We start from the raw sequence: 27,778 nt of genomic DNA on the forward strand, positions 1-27,778 counted from the left end.
TTTTCAAAACTCTTGCCTTTAAAAACAACTTAAGGTGGAACTGTGCCAATGGCAGCAGATAGTGCAGCAATGGCCTATAAAAAAACATATGTTCAATCGAGGTCGAGCGAACAATTACTTTGCCCGCTACGCTGGATTGGCGCCAAATATTCAACAATCTTCTTGTCTTAAACGGCAAAGTCAATCGACACCTAAATTGGCACGCATGTTCATGACCAGGTCCTTTCTTCCATTTGTAAAATCCACGCTTTTTCGTTTGAAGGCATGGTTTGACTCACAAAGGATTGGTCTGGGGCACACTCATGTAGACCGTTGGCGTTGCTTTGGGCTCTTGAATTTTCAAACAAAATGAATTCAGGCGTGTCTGCATGTAACTGTCAGTGTGCTCTTTCACTATAGCGAGTCTGATTAGCCAATCAGTAACACTTGGTATGGTGCTCTTAGAAAACAGCTTATATTCAAAATTGAATTACATGTATCACAGCTGTATTTGAATCATGAAATATATTTTACATGTGGTGCGTACATACATAAATCACCGATATGATTTTCCATAACACCAACATGTTTTTTTAACAATACACCTTTATTTATTAGACCAGCAAATTATCAATGTTTCATTCAGCAGCTACAAGATAGGATTGTCCACATTTAAAAAGCAGGGTATGTTGTGTCCAAGGTTTTTCCCAAGAAGTGTTTCCTGTTTATTTTGGATTCAGGACAGACAAAGACAGCACCACATCTGAAGAGAATATTTCAGTTTTTAGGAATAATTCTTTTAAATTATTTTTGTAAAAGCAGAAGCAATTACAATCTATTTAATAGATTATTAATGTGGTGAATGGTCCAAACAAGATGTTATAGTTCATATTTTTCACCTACGACTGCAGGTTTTTGATCTGAAGTGATTCAGAGTAACACTATTTATCAAGCAAGTATATTATTTTGTTTTCAGTAAATATTTCTGTATTTTAGTCACATACACCCCTGGTGTTTAGATGTCCTCAAGTGGCTTCAATTCTGTGAATTCTCATGTGTCTCTCAAGACCCAGTAACTTACTGAACTTCTTCACACATTCAGTACAGGGATAGGGCTTCACTCGTGTGAATTTATGGTGTCTTAAAGTACGATATGTGACTGAACCTCTTCAGGCATTCAGTACATTGATTTCTTTTTTGCGAGTCCGTTGGTGGATTTTCAAGGAACTTAAAACAGGTGAATCTCTTCCCACGTTCTGTACAGTGATGAAGTGTCTCTCATGCATGACTGCACTGGTGTCTTTTAAGGTTTGATAAACAACTGAATCTCCTCCCACACTCAGAGCAGTGATACGGTTTCTCTCCTGTGTGAATGCGCTGGTGTGTCTGAAGACTTTCTAATCGTGTGAAGCTCTTCCCACACTCCGTGCAGTGATAAGGTTTCTCTCCCGTGTGAACACGCTGGTGGATTTTAAGGTTTTGTAACTGCGTGAAACTCCTCCCACACTCAGTGCAGTGATGAGGTTTATCACCCGTGTGAACGCGCTGGTGGATTTTAAGCTGTGATAAACGACTGAATGTCTTCCCACACTCAGTGCAGTGATAAGGTTTCTCTCCTGTGTGAACACGCTGGTGGATTTTAAAATTTTGTAATTGCGTGAAACTCCTCCCACACTCAGTGCAGTGATGAGGTTTATCTCCTGTGTGAACGCGCTGGTGGATTTTAAGCTGGGCTACACGAATGAATGTCTTCCCACACTCAAAACAGTGATACGGTTTCTCTCCTGTGTGAATGCGGTGGTGGATTTTAAGATGTGATAAACGACTGAAACTCTTCCCACAATCAGCACAGGGAAACCGAGTCCCTCCAGTGTGATTCCCTTTAGCAGCTAGAGAAAAAGAAAAAGAGAAGAGACTAATGTTATTGTAAAGCAGTCTTACACATTCACTCTTCTGCAGGGCTTCCCCTCATAACCATGACCAACTCCTATAGTGAACTCTGATGAGAATACAGTCAAACCCGCTTAATATCACTCCTGTTAATACCAGCCTCCTTTTATTATCATCACATTGAAATTTGCCATGCAGAATATAATGGGTGTCAATAAGGACAAATGCTTGAGAATATCACTTTGATTATTATCACACTCCAGTTAATATCACTCACATTTATCAGTCACTGATTTCCACCCCACTTAATATCGCTTTGAGGAATAAAAGTATAAGATCAAGTTTATATGCAAGTGCTGTATTGAAATGTTTCTTCTGGTGACACTTAGCAACCCGACTGGATTTGGCATCACCCAATGATGAGACATGTGATCCCAGCACCACTATAAAGCTGTGGGAGCAGCACAACTGCAAACAGTCTACCAGAAACAGGGACATGCAAAGATCTAACAGCATTTGAAAGAGGCATGATAGTGGGTGCACATGTAGCAGGGTCACAGTAGCAAGGATAGTTATATTTCAACTTGCAAGCCATTGACATAGTGGTTGAAATTACCAGAAATTCAATCTTCAGTGCACCTCTACAGTTTAGTAACTCATTTCTGCAAGGTTAACAGGCAGCTCAATGTTTCTTGTTTTGTATAATTACCTCTAAATCCCAGTTCACATTCAGGTGGACAATCATCACACAGGCTGGATCCCAGCTGGTTGTTCTCCTCAAGTGTACAGACATTATTTTCAGTAGGAACTTCCTCTGCGATGGGGACACATTCCTGTTCTATGAATTCCTCTTTAATAGGAACACATTCCAGTCGAGGGACCTCTTCATCTTTAACACATGTCAGCTCTGTAACCTGCTTTAGACTTGCACACCACTCCTGGTCAAAGGACTCCTCTTGTGTGTAAACTGCTTCTATCCTTGGCCCCTCCTGTGCTTCAGATTTAGGTACAGCATGGCTCTCTTTGGGATCTGTGTGAAAGAATGATACAACATTATAACTCTTACTAACTAGCCAGGTTCCTCTACAAAGCCAGACCCTTGTCAGAATTATACTGAGAGATGTCATTGGATCATTCCAGTGGAACAATTTATAAGGAGCTGTTTTAAATATTATATATATATATATATATATATATATATATATATATATATATATATATATATATATATATATATACACACACACACTGATATAGTGTGCCCAGTTGCATTACACTGAGCTGGGAATGAGGCTGGATCCAACGTATTTGTGGGAGAGGGGTGATCATTGCCTCAAGTTGAAGCTGAAATATATTTTTTAAATAAAAAAAATAAAGAACATTACACCCCCACCCACATTTCCATGTTTTATGTTTGTGTTGAACCACACACACACAACTGTGATCAACCTTCTGTGTTACTTGCCTTGAAGCAGGGATTATATGAAGAGTTGCACACCAAAAAACGTGATAAAAACGCCAATCCCACACATTTCCAACTATACCTGTCAATTTACTCCTGAAGGGTAGCCTTTTCACTGACCGCATTTTGACTGAAAACGTGTACGCTATCTAGGATTGACTGGGATTATTATTATTATAATATATCCTGGGCGACTTACAATTGTTACAAGATATCACATTCTTTTTACATACAATTCCCCATTTATACAGTTGGGTTTTTACTGGAGCAATCTTGGTAAAGTACCTTGCTCAAGGGTACAGCAGCAGCGTCCCACCACCTGGGATTGAACCCACGCTGTGTAAATGACAGCGGAGAATAGATTTCGGATGGGAGTCCAATTAATTATACAGAGCAGATAAATAAACTAGCTGATCGTGGGGAATTCTACATTTAAAATACCTGAACTTTGATGGAACAGATGTATAGAAAGGGATAACGCATCTAACCAAACACTAGTAAATATGGCTACAATTCTCTTAACGCTGTGTTTCATAAAGTTGTGTAAAGCAGGGAGCATTTGTGTGATGAGCTGAGCTGGTCTCGTTTCTGTTTTACAATAACCGCATGTGAGCAGGATGGCTTTGCAGGGGTGACGTCAGTTTTAATAATATGCCTACAGCCGTTGCAATTCAAACAGCGGTGAAACTGCAGCTTTGTTTGCCTGGCGTCTTCCTGCCACCAGTTTGGGGACATTTATATAAAAACACCTGAACCAAGTTATTCATCTTTGGATGTCATTTACTGTCAGGGTGGATTGAAAAAGGGTGACGCGGTTCACTCAGCTGTTTGTTATTTTATTATTAGTTGTTTATTTAGCAGACGTCTTTATCCAAGGCGACTTACAGAGACTAGGGTGTGTGAACTATGCATCAGCTGCAGAGTCACTTACAACTACATCTCACCCGAAAGACGGAGCACAAGGAGGTTAAGTGACCTGCTCAGGGTCACACAATGAGTCGAGGTGGGATTTGAACCAGGGACCTCCTGGTTACAAGTCCTTTTCTTTAACCACTGGACCACACAGCCTTTATTTTATCCCAAGCTATCTGTTTATATTGGTTTGAACATTTGTTTTAAAATTTGCTTTGGATTGTAGGCTGTTAAGCGTTATATTCTAATAGGTACAGTTTTTCAGTGGGGGTAAACAGTAGGTACTTTGTCAGACATTTTCTTAATTTTCACACAATACATTAAGGGTTCAGCTGCTTCACACTCTAAGGTGTGACTTGAGCAAGACTGCCTTAAACATTATCTTTATGAAACAGTACGCAAAACAAAAATAAACCTGCTGCACAGAGACGGTCGTGGTTTTTTTTCTTCATACACTGCAAAGGAAACAATGTTAAGGTGTTTGCCATCCTTTCCCAGACTCTGGAGATGCAAGACCTTTTTAAAGAGAGTTTACAAACTTCATCCTCGGTTAAAGTTTTAAACAGCTTGGGGTAGATGTACTGAAGTGTTGCGTCTGTCCCAGTCGTTGCAAACCAGAAGGAAGTGTAGCGTGAAATGTACAAAACAAACACAACGCTGTCAGCATCACTTTAACGGATGCTTTGCAGTTCTTATTTGCTCTTTAGCCGTAAATGGATATGTAATTCTGGGCGTTCACGCAGAAATGGACAAAAACAGGGTGGAGATGAGGGATCAGAAATATTGTAATTAGATGAGATGTATTTTGCATTTTTTAAAACTGTATTTCATGTATTTAAAGTATTATGGATGTTCTTGTTGTTACTGCATCTTAGGGCAGCAGTGTGGAGTAGTGGTTAGGGCTCTGGACTCTTGACCGGAGGGTCGTGGGTTCAATCCCTGGTGGGGGGACACTGCTGCTGTACCCTTGAGCAAGGTACTTTACCTAGATTGCTCCAGTAAAAACCCAACTGTATAAATGGGGAATTGTATGTACAAAATAATGTGAAAAAAAAAATGTACTTGTATGTAAAAATAATGTGATATCCCTGATTAAGGGCATCTGTTAAGAAATAAATAAATAATAATAATAATAATAATAATAATAATAATAATAATAATAATAATAATAATCTTGTAAAGTGCTTTGTGATGGTGGTCCACTATGAAAGGCGCTATATAAACTAGACTGATAATTTATTGTCCCTGGATTTCACACATCTGTGGACCTGTCACCGCACCCCATTTATTTTACTAGCCACAGTTTGGTCTTTACATGATATCCCTGTACCTGAAGGACAGCCATTGAAGTCTCCTAATTAGACTGGATGAGATTTAGCAATATAGACCAGTACTGCCTTTATTGTCTATTGACTAATCCCAATGCAAGTCTCTTAGTGAGACTGGTCAAGGTTTACATTTAAATTTACAAACACAGACCAGTACTTTCATATAGTCTGGATAATGCATTAGACTGGTATAATAATACTGGGACAGCAGAGTCGAGTTAGCGAGTTTTACCATTATATACTGTTCCTTTCGTGTAGTTCGTAGAATATCCATTTAAATCTTAATTTAGACTAGGGGAGATTTACAAACATAACCAGTACTGTCTTCTAGTCTGGAGAATTAAACACACCGATGTAATATTAGGACAGTGAAGTCGAGTTATTAACAACACCCATAGGCACCATAAAAGAGTCTGGAGAGAAATTCTAACCAAGACCTTACCTTGAAATAACCCCTGGTTCTCGTTCCTCTGAAAGTCTTGTTCATTGCAGTCGGGGTTCATGTTTCTGAGAGGTTGTTTAATGTCTGCATCTGCAGCGTTCATGCATTCCCGCACTGCTTTCAACTCGCTCTCTGATATTTCCAATCTCAGCTTCAGACTTTCATTCTCTTTCTCCTTTCCAGCCATTTCCATTCGGAATTCAGTGAATTTGCCGCCGACAACTTTTGTGATTTGGCACAAGACGGTGTCTACAGCCGCTTTCACTGCGTGCTCGATGGTAGAGGCGAGCTCGTCTTGAAAGAACGACACGGAGACGCTGACCTCCATCTTCACTGACTGTTAGTGTAGCAGGAATCCGCTTTGCTTTCAAATGTAGTTATATATATAGATTTTTTTACTGGAAAATTAACATTCATATAAAATCATAGATTATTCTGTTGTGATTAGAAAATAAAAACAGACTCGTTTGACTTTGCAAGGCGTAGCTTTCGACTTTCGCAATTTGAACTTGGACGCGTTTGTTTTCTCAGTAAAAAGTCAAACGGACAAGGTATTAAACATCTCTGTCCGTTCTGAAATAAAACAGAAAAGGGACTATTTGTCTCCAGAACTCCATGAAGGTGTTTATAAATCACTAGGGAACATTTTACACCCCAACCTAATACTATAAACACCAAAAACATACCCTGCTAAAAGTGACCGCTTCCCTCCCCAGCACCTAAACAAAGCAAACGATTCGACTTCCTGGAACGAAATAAAAGCGTCACTAGCAACGGGGCGTGTCTGGCTGGAAATGTCGCGTATTATTGGCTGCAGAATAAACCCTAAACCCAGATGGCGAGACTGATTGGCTGATCTGTCGAACAAGGGCGGGATCGCGATGACGCGGTTCTGAAACTGGATACCCAGAGTTAGCCATGTTGGCTCAAACTGCCTTGTGTTTTTTTTTTTTTTTTTTTTACAGCTGAATGTCTTGTTCTGGATCCGAAATGTAGCCAGTTTCGTTTCTCAGCTTTGAACTTGTACCCGGAGCTTGCTGCGCCGGCTGCTATTGGCTGCTGTCTTTCTGACGTCACACGCAGCGTCTAACTTGCGCTTGAAAAACCCAACCCAATATTCCCTAATAACACTTGCAATGCATTTACGACTTCAGAGTTATGACTTTAAGGCTATTACATTATTATTATTATTATTATTATTATTTTACATTGCATTAAATTATGTGTGTGTCTGGGGTCAGGAATAGATGTCAGGACTGCCCAGTCCCTGACCACATTCCGGCGCCTCCTTAAGACTCACCTCTTCAGACAGCACCTGTAGAACTCCTCTGTTTGTATCCTGGGACACTATCACCCTTCATTTAAATGCGCATTACTTGCTCTTATCTGCCCCCTATTTTACTGCATTTAATCCTGTACTTCAGAGTACTGTAATCTGCCAAGTGTTTAATCTGTAGTATTTTGTATTTAATCATATCCTGATGTATCTATCACTGACACTGTTATCTGCTGTATTATTGAATTGTGGTTTGTCACACTTGTACTTGCTTGAACCAAAGTCATTGTATTTATCTTGCTCTTAATTGTATTATTACTTGTACTGTGATACTTGAAATGTATTTGCTGACGACTGTAAGTCGCCCTGGATAAGGGCGTCTGCTAAGAAATAAATAAATTAATTAATTAATTAAATAATAATAATAATAATAATAATAATAATAATAATAATGTACAGACACATTTTGAGAAAATGTCCCTACAAAGATAGTAACTCCTGAAAAAAACGACGTTGTAAAACACATTTTAAAGAACTAAATATGCCTTAGAAAAAACAAAAAAAGTGCCAAAATATTTAGTCTGTTGTCGACTTTCACCCCGTGTGGATTTTTGTCTGATTGGAGTTAGGAATAGCAAATAAAAGAATAAGTTCAACAGTTTTGCATCGCCTAGAATTTTAACATTGAGACATAATAATATGAACGTAATTTAGATCTTTTATTTAACATCATGTAATCAAAGAAACTGCTAAAGGGTATCGCGAAAGTCTACACGTAATCGCAGTACAGTATTTCACGTTAGAATTTTTCGTTAGGTATATGGAAAAGTACAAATTGAATGCAATTCAGTATCTTAGCGTAACATTGCTCAGCAGGTTTCATTAGACTTTGAACGTAGTTCATTCTATAGGGTGATGCTAAACTTTTGGCCATAGCTGTAGGGTTAGCTTGGGCTATTCAAACCCATTGATGTGTTCCATAATAACTTCTCATGCATGTAGATATGTGTCTGATATTAAAGGTTTATCTAATGTAACAAACGTTACATAATAGAAGAATCCTTGTGTTTGAAGGTTGGAATAGCCTTGCAAGGCTTTTGCAAGTTGCTTCAGTCTGTTGCAGGTCACAGAGGAATTCATATTACAAAGGTGCAGCAGATATCAAGAACATTTCAAATAAGGCTTGATATGTGATTTTAAATACTATTGGATTCATGCATAATATAGTTTACTAAAGTTGTGAGTTCTGTGAAAATTCAAAAAAACAACATTGTATATGCAATCTAAAAGTCTTGTCTCCTTTTCTTCAGTGAGAACGGATCAGCCTCACTCAAAGGAAGTTTCTGAGATGGAAGCAGCTCACATCAGCCCAGAGCTTCCTATTCGATGGGTTGTTTCTGCAGACAGGACTGTTGAGATCAAGGAGGAAGTGACTGAGCTGGGGTGTGACCAGGCCAATGAGCGGATCCTGCAGGAGGAAACGCCACCTTCTAGCATCACTGAGAGAGGTGAGTGACACTGGAATGCAGATCTATAGAGGGGGGCTTTATTGAAAGAGGGAAGAGAGCCTGTGGAATACATTGTGTTAGAGGGCATTTATTTTAGTTTGGCTTCTTCACTGTACTTCACCTGAAAGCTGTTGACAGTCCAGTTCGTTTACATTCCCCATCAATAATTCCCACCCCTTTTTTGGAACCTGCTTGTGGCAACACCATGTCACTATATGACAATACTATTGATGCCCTAATTTACATGGAAACAGTGTTTCTTTCTCAAATAGTCTAAACCGGAACTATTGTACACATGAAAGTGGATTGTTTTTAAGATCAGGCTGTAAATATGTGAAATATGTTTCGAAACATGTAGCCACATGCCCAGACTGCCAGCGAGTAGCGCCGGGTCGAGTGCGCCCCGCCCCTTTGGTTCCACTGCTGATTATTTCCACCCCCTTGAGGTCCACTAGTGCAGCTGCGATAGCCACAGAGTTAGTGCAGATAATGGCTAGAGTAGGGATCCCCAAGGAGATCTTGACTGATCATGGAACCAACTTTTTGTCTAAAATGTTACAGCAAGTGTATAAAATATAAAATACTTCCCATCTAGACATCTGTTTATCATCCACAGACAGACGGTTTGGTGGAATGATTTGATCAGACCTTGAAGCAGATGCTTTTGTAACTCAAGAGCAAAAACATTGGGCACAAGTCTTCCCTACCTCCTTTTTGAGGTAGGATCACATGCTTCACTACATTTTTGGACGAGTCTTTGTGCTCCTCCCGCCCCTCTCTCAACAGATCGAGGATGCCGCGAGGCTGTCGGCCGTACAAGAGCTCAAAGGGGGAGAACCCTGTCGATCTCTGCGGCACCTCTCTCACTGCAAAAAGGCAGGGAAGAAGCGATCCCCGATGTTTCTGCTCTTGGTTCACAAACCGTCTCAGCGCCTGCTTTCACGTTTCATTAAAATGTGCAGTGCTCAGGTGCTCCAACAACAACAGACACAAAGTTCAAGGTTCAAAACAGTTCTTTATTTTCTTTCTTTTGTGCTTGAGACTCTTAAACAGCAATGCTGGCTCTACACAACAATGTGTATTGCCAGCGTATAAACCACGGGGTTCAGTGAAATAATAATAATACAAAGAACAACACACAACACAGACACGATCGCTTCTCCTGATAGGGTGTGCTCCGAGTTTAGGTGCGGTGCAAGGCAATTACAGTGACAGTCGTGCAGTGTAGTCCGGGCTCCATGCTGGCCTGTAGCGACAGCTCCCGGTTCGTGTTAGCCGTCTAACAGTGACAAACACAGACAGTTAGTTTCCACAAACAAACAAAACACTTAACGCTCACGATACACTTTTCGCAGTCCGTTTCCTTTCTCGGTCATTCTCATAACCACATCAAAGGAACAGGTTACATCATCACATCCCCCGTTATACCCCGAGTCACGCCCCCTGCGATAGCTAGTCCAGTCACGTCTCCTCCAATCCATGACTGACACATCGCGTATCGCTTTAGGGCGATGACTTCAGGCACTGTGACTCCGCCCCATTCCTGGCTGGCTGGCTTCCGACTGACCCTGGAATGAATTGTCAAACCATCTAGTACGAGGCGCTCTGTTCCTGTTACACAGCGCCCCCACAGGTCGGGAGGGAGTCACCTCCCCCATCAAATCGCACTGATTGTAGAGCAACAAGACAAACAGAAGCATGCATATGGAACCTGCCAGGCTCCAACATGGACTGGCAAACAGTTACACCTGGGAATCCCCATTACCCCATAACTATAAATAAAATCCCACAACGACAGGCTTCCACAGTATCATGAGCAACCCCAACTGTGCCCCCACACAGTATCCTTTTTCCTTTGAGGAAATGCAATCAATATTTATTGATTCTAGAAATATATTTCAACACCACACTCATTTCAGAGCCTTGTTACATTTATTAATCTGGTTATTTTTTAGTTTCTCTTGAAGCATTTTAATGAGAAAGCATGAAGGGAACAGGCAACACATCCTCAGAACAGCTACAGTGCAGCACATCTTTTGCTGTTTATTTTGGATTCATTTCATACCAGGAAAGCTCAACATAAGAAGGGAACATTTCAGATTTTGAAGTTTTTCTTTAAAATGGTTTTTGTAAAGCAGACTGTGAAGACGATTTGTCCAGCGAGTTGTACACTTTAAGACAGTGTCCCTTTGTGTGTCCACTAGCTGTGATCTAAAATAAAACACTTAAAACTAAATGAAATTATTTAAATTAAAATTCTAAAAGGGTGACATTCAATCTCAGGTTACAGATTAAACTCAGTTGTTCAATTTTCATTGTAAAACTGTATATCGGGGTGTTACATTGCACTCAGTGCTTGTCAAAAACACAACTATATTTGAGGTATGAAATTAAGGATTGGTCAAAGCTTAGCATTGACTTGAAAGAGCTGGAGACTAATGGGGATTTATAATAATCCTAATTTTCAAACTAAGAGGCTCAGCAGTGCATGAGACAAAAGTAGAATCTTGCAGACACAATTACAATCTTATTAATGTGACGTAACAAAATCTGAATGGTCTACAAGATGATGAACAATCCAAACAAGATGTATTAGTTCATAGGTTCCATCGGTCCGTGTGAGTTTTTGATCTGAAGTGATTAGGAGTAACACTATTTATCAAGTTTATTCCTTTGTTTTCAGTAAATATTTCTGTATTTTAGTCAAAAGTACTTTTGGTGTTCAGGTCTCCTCAAGTCACTGAAATTCTGTGAATTCTCTTGTGTTCTTCAAGACCCAGTAACTGACTGAACTCTTGTGTGAATTTTTTGGTGTCTTCTAAGGTTTGTTAAGTGACGGAAACTCTTCAGACATTCGCTACATTGATAAGATTTCTCTTTTCTGTGAGTCTGCTGGTGGATTTTCAACGAACTTAAATACGTGAATCTCTTCCCACACTCAGAGCAGTGATAAGGTTTCTCTCCTGTGTGAATCCGCATGTGTGTTTTAAGGTTTTGCAACAGCGTGAAACTCTTCCGACACTCAGTGCAGTGATAAGGTTTCTCTCCTGTGTGAACGCGCTGGTGTTGTTTAAGATTTTGTAACTGCGTGAAACTCCTCCCACACTCACTGCAGTGATACGGTTTCTCTCCTGTGTGAATAAGCTGGTGTCTTTTCAGCTGTGATAAAAAGCTGCAAGTCTTCCCACAATCAGCACAGGGAAATGGAGTCCCTCCTGTGTGATTCCCTTTAGCAGCTAGAGAAAAGAAGAGAGAAGAGAGACCAAGGTTATTGTACAGCATTCTTACACATTCACTCTTCTGCAGGGCTTCCCCTCATAACCATGACCAACTCCTAGAGTGAACTCTGATGAGAATACAGTCAAACCTGCTTAATATCACTCCTGTTCATACCAGCCTCCTTTTATTATCATCACATTGAAATTTGCCAAGCTGAATATACTGGCTGTCAATAAGGACAAGTGCTTGAGAATATCACTTTGATTATTAACACACTCCGGTTAATATCACTCACATGTACCAGTCACTGACTTCCACCTCTCTTAATATCACTTTGAGGAATAAAAGTATAAGATCAGGTTTACATGCAAGTGCTGTATTGAAATGTTTCTTCTGGTGACACTTAGCAAACCGACTGGATTTGACATCACCCAGTGATGAGTCATGTGATCCCAGCACCACTATAAAGCTGTGGGAGCAGCACAACTGCAAACAGTCTACCAGAAACAGGGAAAGGCAAAGATCTAACAGCATTCAAAACAGGCATGATAGTGGGTGCACATCTAGCAGGGTCACAGTAGCAAGGACAGTTATGTTGCAAGCCATTGACATAGTGGTTAGGATAAATTGAGCTGGAATGACCAAACACGTCAATCTTCAGCACACTTCTACAGTTTAGTAACTCATTTCTGCAAGGTTGACAGGCAGCTCCATGTTGCTTGTTTTGTATAATTACCTCTAAATCCCAGTTCACATTCAGGTGGACAATCATCATACAGGCTGGATCCCAGCTTGTTCTCCTCAAGTGTACAGACATTATTTTCAGTAGGAACTTCCTCTGTGATGGGGACACATTCCTGTTCTATGAATTCCTCTTTAATAGGAACACATTCCAGTCGAGGGACCTCTTCATCTTTAACACATGTCAGCTCTGTAACCTGCTTTAGACTTGCACACCACTCCTGATCAAAGGACTCCTCTTGTGTGTAAACTGCTTCTATCCTTGGACCCTCCTGCGCTTGAGATTCAGGTGTAGCACAGCTCTCTTTGGGATCTGTGTGAAACAAAATTATACAAAAGTAAACTCTTACTAGCCCCTTGTCAGAAATCTTCTGAGATGTCATTGGGTCATTCCGGAGGAACAATTTCTGAAGAGGTGCTTTTTGTAATATTTTTGTTTATTTTTAAACAGATATAGTGCACCCAGTGACATTATCCTGAGCTGGGAATGAGGCTGGATCCAACACTGCTTGTAAAGTATTTGTGGCAGAGGGGTGATCAATGCCTCAAATTGAAACTGAAATACATTTTTTTAATTTAAAAACATAAAAGAACATTTCACCCCCAGCCACATTTCCATGTTTTATAGGTTTGTGTTGTTTAATAAAACACACAACTCCTGTCAACCTTCTGTGGTATTTGCCTCGAATCAGGGATTGTATCAAAGTATTCTTTGTATGTGTTAGACTGGAATTAGTGTTAGCAACAACACTCATAATAAACACTTTAAAGGTGTATTAAGATACATTCTAGTCAAGACCTCACCAATACAATTGACTAAAAAGATATTGAAAGAGTTGCAATGACCAAACAATACCATCAAAAAGATCAACCTTACCTTGAAATAATCCCTGGTTCTCGTTCCTCTGAAAGTCTTGTTCATTGCAGTCGGGGTTCATGTTTCTGAGAGGTTGTTTAATGTCTGCATCTGCAGCGTTCATGCATTCCCGCACTGCTTTCAACTCGCTCTCTGATATTTCCAATCTCAGCTTCAGACTTTCATTCTCTTTCTCCTTTCCAGCCATTTCCATTTGGAATTCAGTGAATTTGCCGCCGACAACTTTTGTGATTTCGCACAAGACGGTGTCTACAGCCGCTTTCACTGCGTGCTCGATGGTAGAGGCGAGCTCGTCTTGAAAGAACGACACGGAGACGCTGACGTCCATCTTCACTGGTTTTAGTTTTAAACTGGTCTTACTTTGCAAGGAGTAACTTTTGTGATTCAGAATCCTGCAGAGTTCTGATAGAAATTAAAGCTCGCTCGTTTTCTCAGTAAAAGACCCTTTGTTTCAGAATTACTTTTTTGAAAATATATAAATACTTAAGAAGCAGTTTTACCCAAACTAAATACATAAACAGCAGGTTATACAAATTAATGCTTTAAAATCAGCAAAGACTGCAGCTCTCTCACCGGCACAAACAAAACAAACGCTTCTATTTCCTGTAATGAAATGAAGCGTCACTGGCAGGGGGCGTGCCTGGATGGAACCGTCGCGTATTATTGGCTGAAGAAACCCCTTTAAACCTAGCATGCGAATCTGATTGGCTGAGCTTCGAGGCAAAGGCGGGATCGCGATGAGAAGAGGCGGGTATGAAACTGGATGCCGGAGTCCGCCATGTTGGCTCCGACCGCGCTGTGTTTTTATCACGAAATGTCCTTCCGTGGATCCGGAATGGCGCCGGTTTCGTCTCTCTGGTTTGCGCTTCACGTGTTCAATCATTGGCTTTGTTTCCCAAACTGCTGCTCGTTCTTTTGAGAGTGTGGGCCATTGTGTTGTGCTTAATTTATTAACAGTTTAGACTTTGTTTTCTTTCTTGTTTATATCTGAATGGTTTTATTTAAAGTGACGGTTTAGATGAGAAACAGAAGTCTCCAGATCGACTAAAGAAAGAAACAAAAACAACTTTACGCCGAGAGAGAGAGAGAGGAGAGAGAAAGAGGAGAGAGAGAGAGAGAGAGAGAGAGGGAGGTAAACAAAACGTGTCGTAGTTTAATTCATGTCTTTTTTTTTCATAGTACAGTACAGTCGATTTCAAAACGTTATCTGAAAACACAACTTCACGATTTGAATTACATGTATAATTACAGGAGATCTTTTTGATGCGGGTGTACCGCAGGTAGGGGTTGTGTAGGAAGGTGGGGTTCAAACGTAATTTAAAATTTCGACAAACAAAATCCGAAGTAGATTTATGAAGGGTTATATCTAAACGTTTTGCATCACCGATAATTTTAGGATTGAGACATCTTACAAGTATACCAGAAACCATAATCGTGGTGCAGTGTTTCATGTCGTGGTTTGAAATGTTGTTGCGTTGTTTTGTTTTTTCCAGTTTTTCGTTTAGTATATATAAAACTACGAAGCGGTATGTTGTAATTCAGTATGTTATGGTAACATTATTTGGCAGGTTTCATTCGACTTTATGAAGCAACATGAGTTAATTCGTTGATAAGTTCCATAATAACTTCGCGTGCATGTAGATATTTGTCTGATAAAGGTTTGCCTAATACAGGGCTCGACTCTAACTTTATTAACCGGTTACCTTGGAGGGCAACTGGGGGAAAAAATCCACTTTGCCCGGATTGAAACTTAAGTTGCCCGAAAAAAATAAATAAATAAACATGGCTATTTTCTTAAAATGTATTATTTGTTGTTTGTTGGCCCTTATCCAGGCCAACAAACAATGAACATGTCATTGTGGTATACAGCATCACTTTCAGACACACATACACGCTGCATCAGTTCAGACTTTCATATAGTCCGGCCGACGAGCCATTTCAACCAGCTGTTAACTGCAGCGTCATATTTATTCATGAATATGAACATTAATTTTGAAAACATGTTGGCTCCAGTCACTTTTCTCTCGCGTCATAAAAATGAATCCTCTCTCGCATGCCGCTGTGGAGAGAGGGATCACCATTATTATTAATATTATTATTATTATTTGTTTATTTAGCAGACACCTTTATCCAAGGCGACTTGCAGAGACTAGGGTGTGTGAACTATGCATCAGCTGCAGAGTCACTTACAACTACGTCTCACCCGAAAGACGGAGCACAAGGAGGTTAAGTGACTTGCTCAGGGTCACACAATGAGTCAGTGGCTGAGGTGGGATTTGAACCGGGGATCTCCTGGTTACAAGCCCTTTTCTTTAACCACTGGACCGCACAGCCTCCATTGAAAGTTCTGTTAGGTGGTGCAGACTGGGAAATCGGTTCTGCAGAACAGATACGGCAAACATGGGCAGCAGTGTGGAGTAGTGGTTAGGGCTCTGGACTCTTGACCGGAGGGTCGTGGGTTCAATCCCAGGTGGGGGACGCTGCTGCTGTACCCTTGAGCAAGGTACTTTACCTAGATTGCTCCAGTAAAAACCCAGCTGTATAAATGGGGAATTGTATGTAAAAATAATGTGATATCTTGTAACAATTGTAAGTCGCCCTGGATAAGGGCCTCTGCTAAGAAATAAATAATAATAATGATAATAATAATAATAATAATAATAATAATAATAATAATAATCCAGATAATGGTGAGAATGTTGTGAGAATCAGATGATCAGATCGTCCACGTGGGGAGAGAGGGAGAGAGAGAGAGATGTGCAGTAGAAGTCAGTTTAAGATCTGGTTTTATATTTAAACAGGTTCTGCTCTGATAATGAACACAATTGTGGTTGCCCGCAACTAATTCTCTCTGGCTTCATTTTCACGTTGCAACCGTTAGTGTCGAGCCAGGCCAAATGTAACAAACGTTACATAATAGAAGAATCCCCGTGTTTTAGGGGTGGAGTAGCCTTGCATGCCTTTTGAAAGATGCTTCAGTCTGTTGCAGGTCACAGAGGAATTCATATTACAAAGGTGCAGCAGATATCAAGAACCTTTCAAATAAGGCTTGATGTGTGATTTTAAATACTATTGGATTCATGCATTATGTAGTTTGCTAAAGTGAAAATTCAAATAAAAACACTATGTGCAATCTAAAAGTTGTGTCTCCTTTTCTTCAGTGAGAACGGATCAGCCTCACTCAAAGGAAGTTTCTGAGATGGAAGCAGCTCACATCAGCCCAGAGCTTCCTGTTCGATGGGTTGTTTCTGCCGACAGGACTGTTGAGATCAAGGAGGAAGTGACTGAGCTGGGGTGTGACCAGGCCAATGAGCGGATCCTGCAGGAGGAAACGCCACCTTCTAGCATCACTGAGAGAGGTGAGTGACACTGGAATGCGGATCTATAGAGGGGGGCTTTATTGAAAGAGGGGAAGAGAGCCTGTGGAATACACTGTGTTAGGGAGTCATTTATTTTAGTTTGGGTTCTTCACCTGAAAGCTGTTGACAGTCCAGTTTGTTTACATTCCCCATCAATAATTTACACCCCAGTTTTGGAACCTGCTTGTGGCAACACCAAGTCACTGTATGATATTTTTGATGCCCTAATTTACATGGAAACAGTGTTTATTTCTCAAATAGTCTAAACTGGAACGATTGTACACATGAAAGTGGATTGCTTTTAAGATCAGGCTGTAAATATGTGAATATCCTGATACGTGCTTAGAAATGTACAGATTAGAAATGTATGTTTTTCATTGTTAAATGTTTACTATTTCAAAAGGTCTTCATTGTACAACGGACTGAATTATGAGACACAAAGTCACATAACACATTATCTAAATATTCAAAAATAATTTTGCTCCAGGTAGATATCAGTGCACAGCACACATCAGCTCAATATTGTTCATCAACTGATATTATGCATGTAGTTTGAACTGTACCTTTCTAGTTGTGAAAATGTCAAAGCAGTCTTAACATGGGGCACTCCACAGGTGACTCCTACAGGTCCTGTCTGGGGTCTCCATGCCTCAGCCACTTCTATCAGGGTCTCCCTTCTATCTGAGAATCCATGATAATTCCATGCTCTTTTCTTTCAGGGCTGTTCTTCATAAGGCTTGTAGCCGCATTCTTTAGCAGCATGTTTGCAGTTTCTCCAGCTCTATCTATAGTTTTCTCAGGCTCGTCATCTCTTTATTTTCTTTTTCCTTTTAGATTTTAAGGAGTGCAGGTACCCGTTGGTACCTCCTGTATTAGATGCCATGTTGTAATGTGCACTCCAGGTTAGAATGCTGAAACAAGTTATGAAAAAATGTGCTTTGTGGTCAATAGCAGGCATTCGGGGGCACGTTTTTATAAGGTGTGTAATGCATCATATGTAAAATTAAAAAGATGTCTTCTGTTTTTTTTTAGGTATTGGTATGAAATTGGTACGTCTTGGTAGAAGAGAAGAATCAGAAATGGCATCTTCTCACATTACAGTGGAGACCCCTGAACTGGAACCTGTCCACATTAAACAGGAGAGTCCTGCACTAGAATCAGTCCATATTAAAGTGGAGAGTCCTGAACTAGAATCAGTCCATATTAAACAGGAGAGTCCTGTACTAGAATCAGTCCATATTAAAGAGGAGAGTCCTGCACTAGAATCAGTCCATATTAAAGAGGAGAGTCCTGCACTAGAATCAGTCCATATTAAAGAGGAGAGTCCTGCACTAGAATCAGTCCATATTAAAGAGGAGAGTCCTGTACTAGAATCAGTCCATATTCAAGAGGAGAGCTCTTCTGTTTCTTCTGTTTCTGATCCACTGCATGCTTCAAATGCTTTTCTTACCTATGATGACCCTGATCCTGAAGCACCTACACCTCTGGCTTTTACACCAAAACGTCCCATCGGCATAGACTTAGGAAACACAAGTCAGGCTCTCCGATCCTCCACATCTAGAATGACCCGCGAAATCGATTTTTTTTCGTTGTTTTTTACGCAGGCAGTAGTAGCTGATATTTGCGCGTTCACCAACGCTCGGGGTTGGGGGCTTGTCACAGACAAACGCTCACGTGGGAATCGGCAGGGTGCTTGGGATGAGGTAACACCGGAGGAATTTCTGAAGTTTATTGGCTTGATTATACACATGGGGATTGTGCGCCTTCCAGACCTCCATAGGTACTGGAGTCCAGCTTCCCATCATCGCGGTTTGTGGGCTAAGGCTTTCATGACTCGGGATCGTTTCAAATCAATAATGGCGGCCTTGCATATCGTCGACCCCGACGCTGGAAACAACGAGGACCGACTGCGAAAACTCCGTTACTTATCAGATCACCTCAAACGGACGTGCAAAAAACTGTATCAGCCGAATCTAAATTTAACCGTGGATGAACGCGTGGTAAAATCAAAGGGTCGTTCAGGGTTTGGAAAATATATGAAAGATAAACCCACTAGATGGGGATTTAAACTGTGGGTTTTGGCGACTTCCGACACGGGTTACACAGTAGATTTTTATGTATATACTGGTGGTTGTGATGGACGGGTTACAGACTTGGCAAAAAAAGTAGTTTTGGAGTTAGTGGATCCATTAGTCGGCCAGGGTTACAATCTTTGGCTCAATTACTTCTATACGTCTCCTGCGTTATTGTTAGAATTAAACAGACTCGGCTTCAACGCGTGCGGCACGTGTAATATAAAACGGCGACATTTTCCTGCGGTAATGAAGGATTTTCAAACCTGGGAGTGTAGAAGCAAGCGTGGGGACATGCGATGGCGCAGGATAGAGGAGGGGAATATTTTAGCACTTCAGTGGAGAGACACCCGGACGGTAACGTGCCTCTCGTCTTTCCACAGCGCTAACCACTCCACCGAGGTTTCGAGGCTGTCTCGTAAGGATAGAGTTTGGTCGAGACAGGTGGTGCGTCAGCCTGCCGCCATTCATGATTACAGACAATTTATGGGCGGGGTCGACAAGCTTGACCGAAGAATTGGCACGTACCACGTCTTAATGAAATCCACGAAGTGGTGGAAAACTCTCTTCTTCCACTTTTTGGACATGGCGATTTTGAATAGTTTCCTGCTCTTCCAGGACTGGAAACGTCGTCACCCAGAAGCTGGAAATTCATCCCGATTAGAAAATTATACACACCTTCATTTTAGAGAGAACCTGTGTCGCCAGCTAGGCGGTATAAATATAGATGATGATGGCGTTCCCGTTTACAAACCGCCTGCCCCAACCTCCACACCCGTCTCGTCGTTCCACTCTCTCCACGTGCCGGAGCTGACGAGCTCGAAAAGGAATTGCTGGCTTTGCTATCGTAGATTCAGAAAAGAGCACAAGACCCTGATTGTGTGCATGGCTCCAGACTGCAACACAAAGCCGCTTTGCTTTGTTAGAAATCGGAACTGTTTTCAGATTTGGCACTCCCCCAAAGGCGATTGTTTCCGTTAAAACCAAAAAGAAAGTGGGTCTCCATACGTGAACAGGGTGCTTGTTCAGTGTCATCATTTTGCGTGTTGCCTCACTCTTCATTCACTGTTTAGGAGGAATAGGAGGCTGTGTGGTCCAGTGGTTAACAAAAAGGGCTTGTAACCAGGAGGTCCCCGGTTCAAATCCCACCTCAACTCATTGTGTGACCCTGAGCAAGTCACTTCACCTCCTTGTGCTCCGTCTTTCGGGTGAGACGTAATTGTAAGTGACTCTGCAGCTGATGCATATTTCACACACCCTAGTCTCTGTAAGTCGCCTTGGATAAAGGAGTCTGCTAAATAAACTAATAAATAAAACTGTTTCTATTGCATCTTGTCATGTTTTCTGATTTCATGTGGCCGAACAGTTTGCATGTTTTCTCTTCATCTTTCTGTAATGACAATTTACTGTCAGTAGTTTACTGATCGTTATCTTGTATAAAATGTTAAATTCATTAAAGAAAAAATGTAGGTTATAAAATATAATTTTTTTGTAATAAAATGTTGTATCCTGTGTAACAGGGGGAGGTCTCCTGTACTGTTATCTGCCCCCTATTTTACTGCATCTAATCCTGTACTTTAGAGTACTGTAATCTGTCAAGTGTTGTTTAATCTGTAGTATTTTGTAATTGTATCCTGATGTAACTATCACTGACACTGTTATCTGCTGTATTATTGAATTGTATTTTGTCACACTTGTACTTGCTAGAACCGTAGTCATTGTATTTATCTTGCTCTTAATTGTATTAATACTTGTACTGTGATTCTTGAAATGTATTTTTGTTTACGACTGTAAGTCGCCCTGGATAAGAAATAATAAAAATAATAATTTGTTTATTTTTAGAAAGGGGTCCCCCCCCCTCCGCCCCTGTGCAATTTATTGTTTGGTATTTGTTTTAGGATTTATGTGTTTATATGAAGGTGTAGCCGTGCGTTTGCTCGTTAGTGTTTTGTTTTCTTTTAAAATGTGTCCTGGCAGAGGCGCGGTTGTGGCAGAGGGGTAATAGAATAATTACCAGCTAGTGAAACCCCTCGGCCACGGTATAAATAAAACCACGCAGCTCTGTGCACTCGTGGTGGGTGTACAGAGGATAGCACGGGAGAGCGAGAGGAGAGAAATGTATTTAAACCAAAACGTCAGTTCAGTGAAGGCGCTCGCCCAGCCTGACCTGGGTTTTGTAATTGTTTTTGTGTTTGTGATTATTTTGTTTAACTCTTGCCACAGCCTGATTTTTATTTATTCTAGTTTTGAATATAAATAAATACAGCACAATATGGATTTTTTTTCTCTCTCCCTCCCTCCCAAATAAAATTCTTAATATCAAAGTTTTATTTGTAATACGCTTTTTTTAAATTATTTGATAACTTGTGTGGTTCATTTGCGTCACTAGCAGTGGGCGTGCCTGGTTGGAGCCGTCGCGTATTATTGGATGAAGAAACCCCTTTAAACCCAGCATGCGAATCTGATTGGCTGAGCTTCGAGGCAAAGGCGGGATCGCGATGAGAAGAGGCGGGTATGAAACTGGATGCCGGAGTCCGCCATGTTGGCTCCGACCGCGCTGTGTTTTTATCACGAAATGTCCTTCCGTGGATCCGGAATGGCGCCGGTTTCGTCTCTCTGGTTTGCGCTTCACGTGTTCAATCATTGGCTTTGTTTTTCCAAACTGCTGCTCGTTCTTTTGAGAGTGTGGGCCATTGTGTTGTGCTTAATTTATTAACAGTTTAGACTTTGTTTTCTTTCTTGTTTACATCTGAATGGTTTTATTTAAAGTGACGGTTTAGATGAGAAACAGAAGTCTCCAGATCGACTAAAGAAAGAAACAAAAACAACTTTACGCCGAGAGAGAGAGAGAGAGAGAGGGAGGTAAACAAAACGTGTCGTAGTTTAATTCATGTCTCTTTTTTTCATAGTACAGTACAGTCGATTTCAAAACGTTATCTGAAAACACAACTTCACGATTTGAATTACATGTATAATTACAGGAGAGCTTTTTGATGCGGGTGTACCGCAGGTAGGGGTTGTGTAGGAAGGTGGGGTTCAAACGTAATTTTAAATTTCAACAAACAAAATCCGAAGTAGATTTATGAAGGGTTATATCTAAACATTTTGCATCACCGATAATTTTAGGATTGAGACATCTTACAAGTATACCAGAAACCATAATCGTGGTGCAGTGTTTCATGTCGTGGTTTGAAATGTTGTTGCGTTGTTTTGTTTTTTCCAGTTTTTCGTTTAGTATATATAAAACTACGAAGCGGTATGTTGTAATTCAGTATGTTATGGTAACATTATTTGGCAGGTTTCATTCGACTTTATGAAGCAACATGAGTTAATTCGTTGATAAGTTCCATAATAACTTCGCGTGCATGTAGATATTTGTCTGATAAAGGTTTGCCTAATACAGGGCTCGACTCTAACTTTATTAACCGGTTACCTTGGAGGGCAACTGGGGGAAAAAATCCACTTTGCCCGGATTGAAACTTAAGTTGCCCGAAAAAAATAAATAAATAAACATGGCTATTTTCTTAAAATGTATTATTTGTTGTTTGTTGGCCCTTATCCAGGCCAACAAACAATGAACATTTCATTGTGGTATACAGCATCACTTTCAGACACACATACACGCTGCATCAGTTCAGACTTTCCTATAGTCCGGCCGACGAGCCATTTCAACCAGCTCTTAACTGCAGCGTCATATTTATTCATGAATATGAACATTAATTTTGAAAACATGTTGGCTCCAGTCACTTTTCTCTCGCGTCATAAAAATGAATCCTCTCTCGCATGCCGCTGTGGAAAGAGGGATCACCATTATTATTAATATTATTATTATTATTTGTTTATTTAGCAGACACCTTTATCCAAGGCGACTTGCAGAGACTAGGGTGTGTGAACTATGCATCAGCTGCAGAGTCACTTACAACTACGTCTCACCCGAAAGACGGAGCACAAGGAGGTTAAGTGACTTGCTCAGGGTCACACAATGAGTCAGTGGCTGAGGTGGGATTTGAACCGGGGATCTCCTGGTTACAAGCCCTTTTCTTTAACCACTGGACCGCACAGCCTCCATTGAAATTTCTGTTAGGTGGTGCAGACTGGGAAATCGGTTCTGCAGAACAGATACGGCAAACATGGGCAGCAGTGTGGAGTAGTGGTTAGGGCTCTGGACTCTTGACCGGAGGGTCGTGGGTTCAATCCCAGGTGGGGGACGCTGCTGCTGTACCCTTGAGCAAGGTACTTTACCTAGATTGCTCCAGTAAAAACCCAGCTGTATAAATGGGGAATTGTATGTAAAAATAATGTGATATCTTGTAACAATTGTAAGTCGCCCTGGATAAGGGCCTCTGCTAAGAAATAAATAATAATAATGATAATAATAATAATAATAATAATAATAATAATAATAATAATAATAATAATAATAATAATCCAGATAATGGTGAGAATGTTGTGAGAATCAGATGATCAGATCGTCCACGTGGGGAGAGAGGGAGAGAGAGAGAGATGTGCAGTAGAAGTCAGTTTAAGATCTGGTTTTATATTTAAACAGGTTCTGCTCTGATAATGAACACAATTGTGGTTGCCCGCAACTAATTCTCTCTGGCTTCATTTTCACGTTGCAATCGTTAGTGTCGAGCCAGGCCAAATGTAACAAACGTTACATAATAGAAGAATCCCCGTGTTTTAGGGGTGGAGTAGCCTTGCATGCCTTTTGAAAGATGCTTCAGTCTGTTGCAGGTCACAGAGGAATTCATATTACAAAGGTGCAGCAGATATCAAGAACCTTTCAAATAAGGCTTGATGTGTGATTTTAAATACTATTGGATTCATGCATTATGTAGTTTGCTAAAGTGAAAATTCAAATAAAAACACTATGTGCAATCTAAAAGTTGTGTCTCCTTTTCTTCAGTGAGAACGGATCAGCCTCACTCAAAGGAAGTTTCTGAGATGGAAGCAGCTCACATCAGCCCAGAGCTTCCTGTTCGATGGGTTGTTTCTGCCGACAGGACTGTTGAGATCAAGGAGGAAGTGACTGAGCTGGGGTGTGACCAGGCCAATGAGCGGATCCTGCAGGAGGAAACGCCACCTTCTAGCATCACTGAGAGAGGTGAGTGACACTGGAATGCGGATCTATAGAGGGGGGCTTTATTGAAAGAGGGGAAGAGAGCCTGTGGAATACACTGTGTTAGGGAGTCATTTATTTTAGTTTGGGTTCTTCACCTGAAAGCTGTTGACAGTCCAGTTTGTTTACATTCCCCATCAATAATTTACACCCCAGTTTTGGAACCTGCTTGTGGCAACACCAAGTCACTGTATGATATTTTTGATGCCCTAATTTACATGGAAACAGTGTTTATTTCTCAAATAGTCTAAACTGGAACGATTGTACACATGAAAGTGGATTGCTTTTAAGATCAGACTGTAAATATGTGAATATCCTGATACGTGCTTAGAAATGTACAGATTAGAAATGTATGTTTTTCATTGTTAAATGTTTACTATTTCAAAAGGTCTTCATCGTACAACGGACTGAATTATGAGACACAAAGTCACATAACACATTATCTAAATATTCAAAAATAATTTTGCTCCAGGTAGATATCAGTGCACAGCACACATCAGCTCAATATTGTTCATCAACTGATATTATGCATGTAGTTTGAACTGTACCTTTCTAGTTGTGAAAATGTCAAAGCAGTCTTAACATGGGGCACTCCACAGGTGACTCCTACAGGTCCTGTCTGGGGTCTCCATGCCTCAGCCACTTCTATCAGGGTCTCCCTTCTATCTGAGAATCCATGATAATTCCATGCTCTTTTCTTTCAGGGCTGTTCTTCATAAGGCTTGTAGCCGCATTCTTTAGCAGCATGTTTGCAGTTTCTCCAGCTCTATCTACAGCTTTCTCAGGCTCGTCATCTCTTTATTTTCTTTTTCCTTTTAGATTTTAAGGAGTGCAGGTACCCGTTGGTACCTCCTGTATTAGATGCCATGTTGTAATGTGCACTCCAGGTTAGAATGCTGAGACAAGTTATGAAAAAATGTGCTTTGTGGTCAATAGCAGGCATTCGGGGGCACGTTTTTATAAGGTGTGTAATGCATCATATGTAAAATTAAAAAGATGTCTTCTGGTTTTTTTTTAGGTACTGGTATGACACTGGTACGTCTTGGTAGAAGAGAAGAATCAGAAATGGCATCTTCTCACATTAAAGAGGAGACTCCTGAACTGGAACCTGTCCTCGCCAAAGAAGAAGTCACAGTGCTGGGACCTGTCCACCTTGAAGAGGAGAGTCCTGTATTCGACCTTTTGCGGTCCTGTTTCGGATCTGGTCCGACATCGCAAAAATCCCTTTCCAGTCCGTTGTCGGACCCTGTCCGACATTGCCGAAAAAGGCAGAAAAAAACCAAGACAACTAATTCCCTAATCGTCTCTGATCAGAGAGAAGGCGGAAACAACCAAATAGACCATTTACAAACTGAGGAAAGCCGAATTGAACAGACAGAGACTGAGACGCACAGAGAAAAACTGGCACAGAGCAGGCAGAGAGAGTCACTGCAGCCTGAAGAACTTGCACAGATGATGGATGAGGCAGAAAGTCCAGACGAAAGCGGTTTGGATGATGATTTTGATCAATCCAGCGACGAGGAGGCAGTAAATTTTTTGCTTAATGAGGACTCTGAGGAATCCGAGAAATGTGACCACGAACCAGACACACAGCCGGAGGAGGGATGGAAACAAGCACCTGTAAGCGCGGATGCTTTCACAAAACTCCCATTTACTGTGAGAAATAAGGGATTTCAAGGGAGTACGACTTTGAGAACCGAACTGGAGTTTTTTCAGCTTTTTTTCACAGACGCTCTCTGCACTGAAATTGTAAATGAAACCAACAGACATGCGAGTGTAAAACTAACAGGACCGCGATGTCACAACTCTATTTGGAACTCCTGGAAACCTGTTACGTTACCTGAGATGAAGGCGTTTTTTGGCGTCGTGCTGAACATGGGACTGAACGTAAAAACGGACATAAAAGAATACTTCTCTGGGGAATGGCCCGACAGAATGCCGTTTTTCAAAGATGTGTTCAAGAGATCGCGTTTCTTGCAGATATTTTGGATGCTGCACCTTTGCCCTCCCCCCACCCAGGTGCCTCAGACTGCTTTTGTTAGCAGAGGACAAAAGGTCAGGAATGTGGTCAGCTACATAGACTCAAAATGCCGCGAGCTGTTTATCCCAGGTAGAGACATTTGCATTGATGAGAGCACCGTTGGCTTCAAAGGAAGAATTATCTTCAAGTGCTATAATCCTCAGAAGCCTACCAAGTGGGGGATGCGTGTGTTTGTTTTAGCTGACTGTGAAACGGGTTATGTCTCTGCTATTGTTCCTTACTTTGGCAGCCCAACGACAGACTCCCTGCCAAGACCTGACATGCAGTTTTCATCAAGAATTGTCCTTCACCTGTGTAAAACATTGCTGCGGACAACAAACGGACACGGCTTTCATTTGTTTACAGACAGATTTTACACGGGGTACGACCTGGCCATGGAGCTGCTCAAAATAAAAATCCACCTTACTGGAACAATAATGGCCAACAGAAGAGGATTGCCAGCACCCGTGAAGCAAGGTCTCAAACTGAAAACAAACGAGCCAGTCTCATTCAGCAAGGACAACAAGGTCATGGTGCTGGGATGGAAGGACAAACGGCTAGTGCTCATGTTGAGCACCTTCCATGGCAGTGACTGTGAGAAGGTACAACGCACCATCAAGAGAGGAGCAATTGAAGAGCTGGAGAAGCCTTCAGTGATCTGTGATTACACCAGCAAGATGGGTGCAGTGGACCGGGCGGATCACTACTGTGCCAGCTACGCTTTCTCTAGAAAGTCTCTGAAGTGGTGGAGGAAGATGTTCTTTTGGCTACTGGAAGTAGCCATTGTGAACAGTGCTATCCTGTTCAATTTGATGAAGGTAGAATCTGGACAGTTACCGGTCCGCCATAAAACCTTCAGGAAAGCCTTACTGGTACAACTGGTGGGAAATGTTCGCAACACTGGCTCGAGAAAACGCGGTCGTCCGTCATCCGTAGACAGAGAAGACAGACTGAATGGACAGCCACATTTCCTCGCCAAAAAGGAATCGAAGAGCACCAAAGACTGCACAGTGTGCAGTGACAGAAAGAAAAAAGGGGGGAGGAGAGAGACTGTGTGGTTCTGCAAAACCTGCTCAAGGAAGCCAGGGTTACACCCAGGTGACTGTTTTGAAAGGTTCCACACCATGGACAAATACAGATGATTTCTGTGTGTAAACTATCATCATTGTAAAAGACATCAGTCATCATCCATGTAGCAATGGATCTGCACGTACACTTCCACACCCACTTCAAACTTGATTGCTGAGGATTCAAAAGTTCTCTGAATGGATATGAAAGATCTATAAAGTTCATAGATTGCTTGGCTGGAAAATGCTTGTGTAGCACATTGTGTGTCTTCTTTCAATGATCTCATGACCGTGGCCTCCCATTTTAATTTTTACTCCATGTACCTTTAGGGGTTCCGTACATTGCTACGGCACACATACATCACATTTATTTTCCAGCATAACAAACACGTGTTTTATTGTCCTTCATAAACAAAAATAAAATTAAAAAAAGCCTATGACAGTTGTAAATAGTTTTATACTGTGGTGGTGGGGGGGGGGTGAGGAGGGTGTTGGGTGTTGGGG

At 41.1% G+C, this 27,778-nt stretch overlaps 3 protein-coding genes across 3 annotated transcripts in view; 2 read left to right on the forward strand and 1 right to left on the reverse strand.

The window, feature by feature from the left end:
* The window catches only part of LOC131696672 (zinc finger protein OZF-like), a 164,056-nt gene that overhangs the window by 102,265 nt on the left and 34,013 nt on the right, over positions 1 to 27,778 (forward strand). The gene's annotated exons all lie outside the window — the stretch shown is intronic.
* On the reverse strand, positions 568 to 14,475 carry LOC117407750 (zinc finger protein 14 homolog). Its single transcript, XM_059017541.1, has 5 exons — positions 13,635 to 14,475; positions 12,753 to 13,070; positions 11,572 to 12,033; positions 2,579 to 2,899; positions 568 to 1,868 (listed from the first exon to the last, which is right to left on the reverse strand). The coding sequence occupies exons 1-5, from the start codon at positions 13,960 to 13,962 to the stop codon at positions 1,258 to 1,260; spliced, it is 2,040 nt and encodes a 679-aa protein (XP_058873524.1). The 5' UTR covers positions 13,963 to 14,475; the 3' UTR covers positions 568 to 1,257.
* On the forward strand, positions 14,536 to 27,734 carry LOC131724825 (piggyBac transposable element-derived protein 4-like). Its single transcript, XM_059017687.1, has 5 exons — positions 14,536 to 14,766; positions 16,796 to 16,993; positions 18,026 to 21,927; positions 23,975 to 24,172; positions 25,206 to 27,734. The coding sequence occupies exons 4-5, from the start codon at positions 24,013 to 24,015 to the stop codon at positions 27,347 to 27,349; spliced, it is 2,304 nt and encodes a 767-aa protein (XP_058873670.1). The 5' UTR covers positions 14,536 to 14,766; positions 16,796 to 16,993; positions 18,026 to 21,927; positions 23,975 to 24,012; the 3' UTR covers positions 27,350 to 27,734.

The sequence above is a fragment of the Acipenser ruthenus genome, chromosome 57, assembly GCF_902713425.1.
Source record: "Acipenser ruthenus chromosome 57, fAciRut3.2 maternal haplotype, whole genome shotgun sequence".
NCBI lineage: Eukaryota > Metazoa > Chordata > Actinopteri > Acipenseriformes > Acipenseridae > Acipenser > Acipenser ruthenus.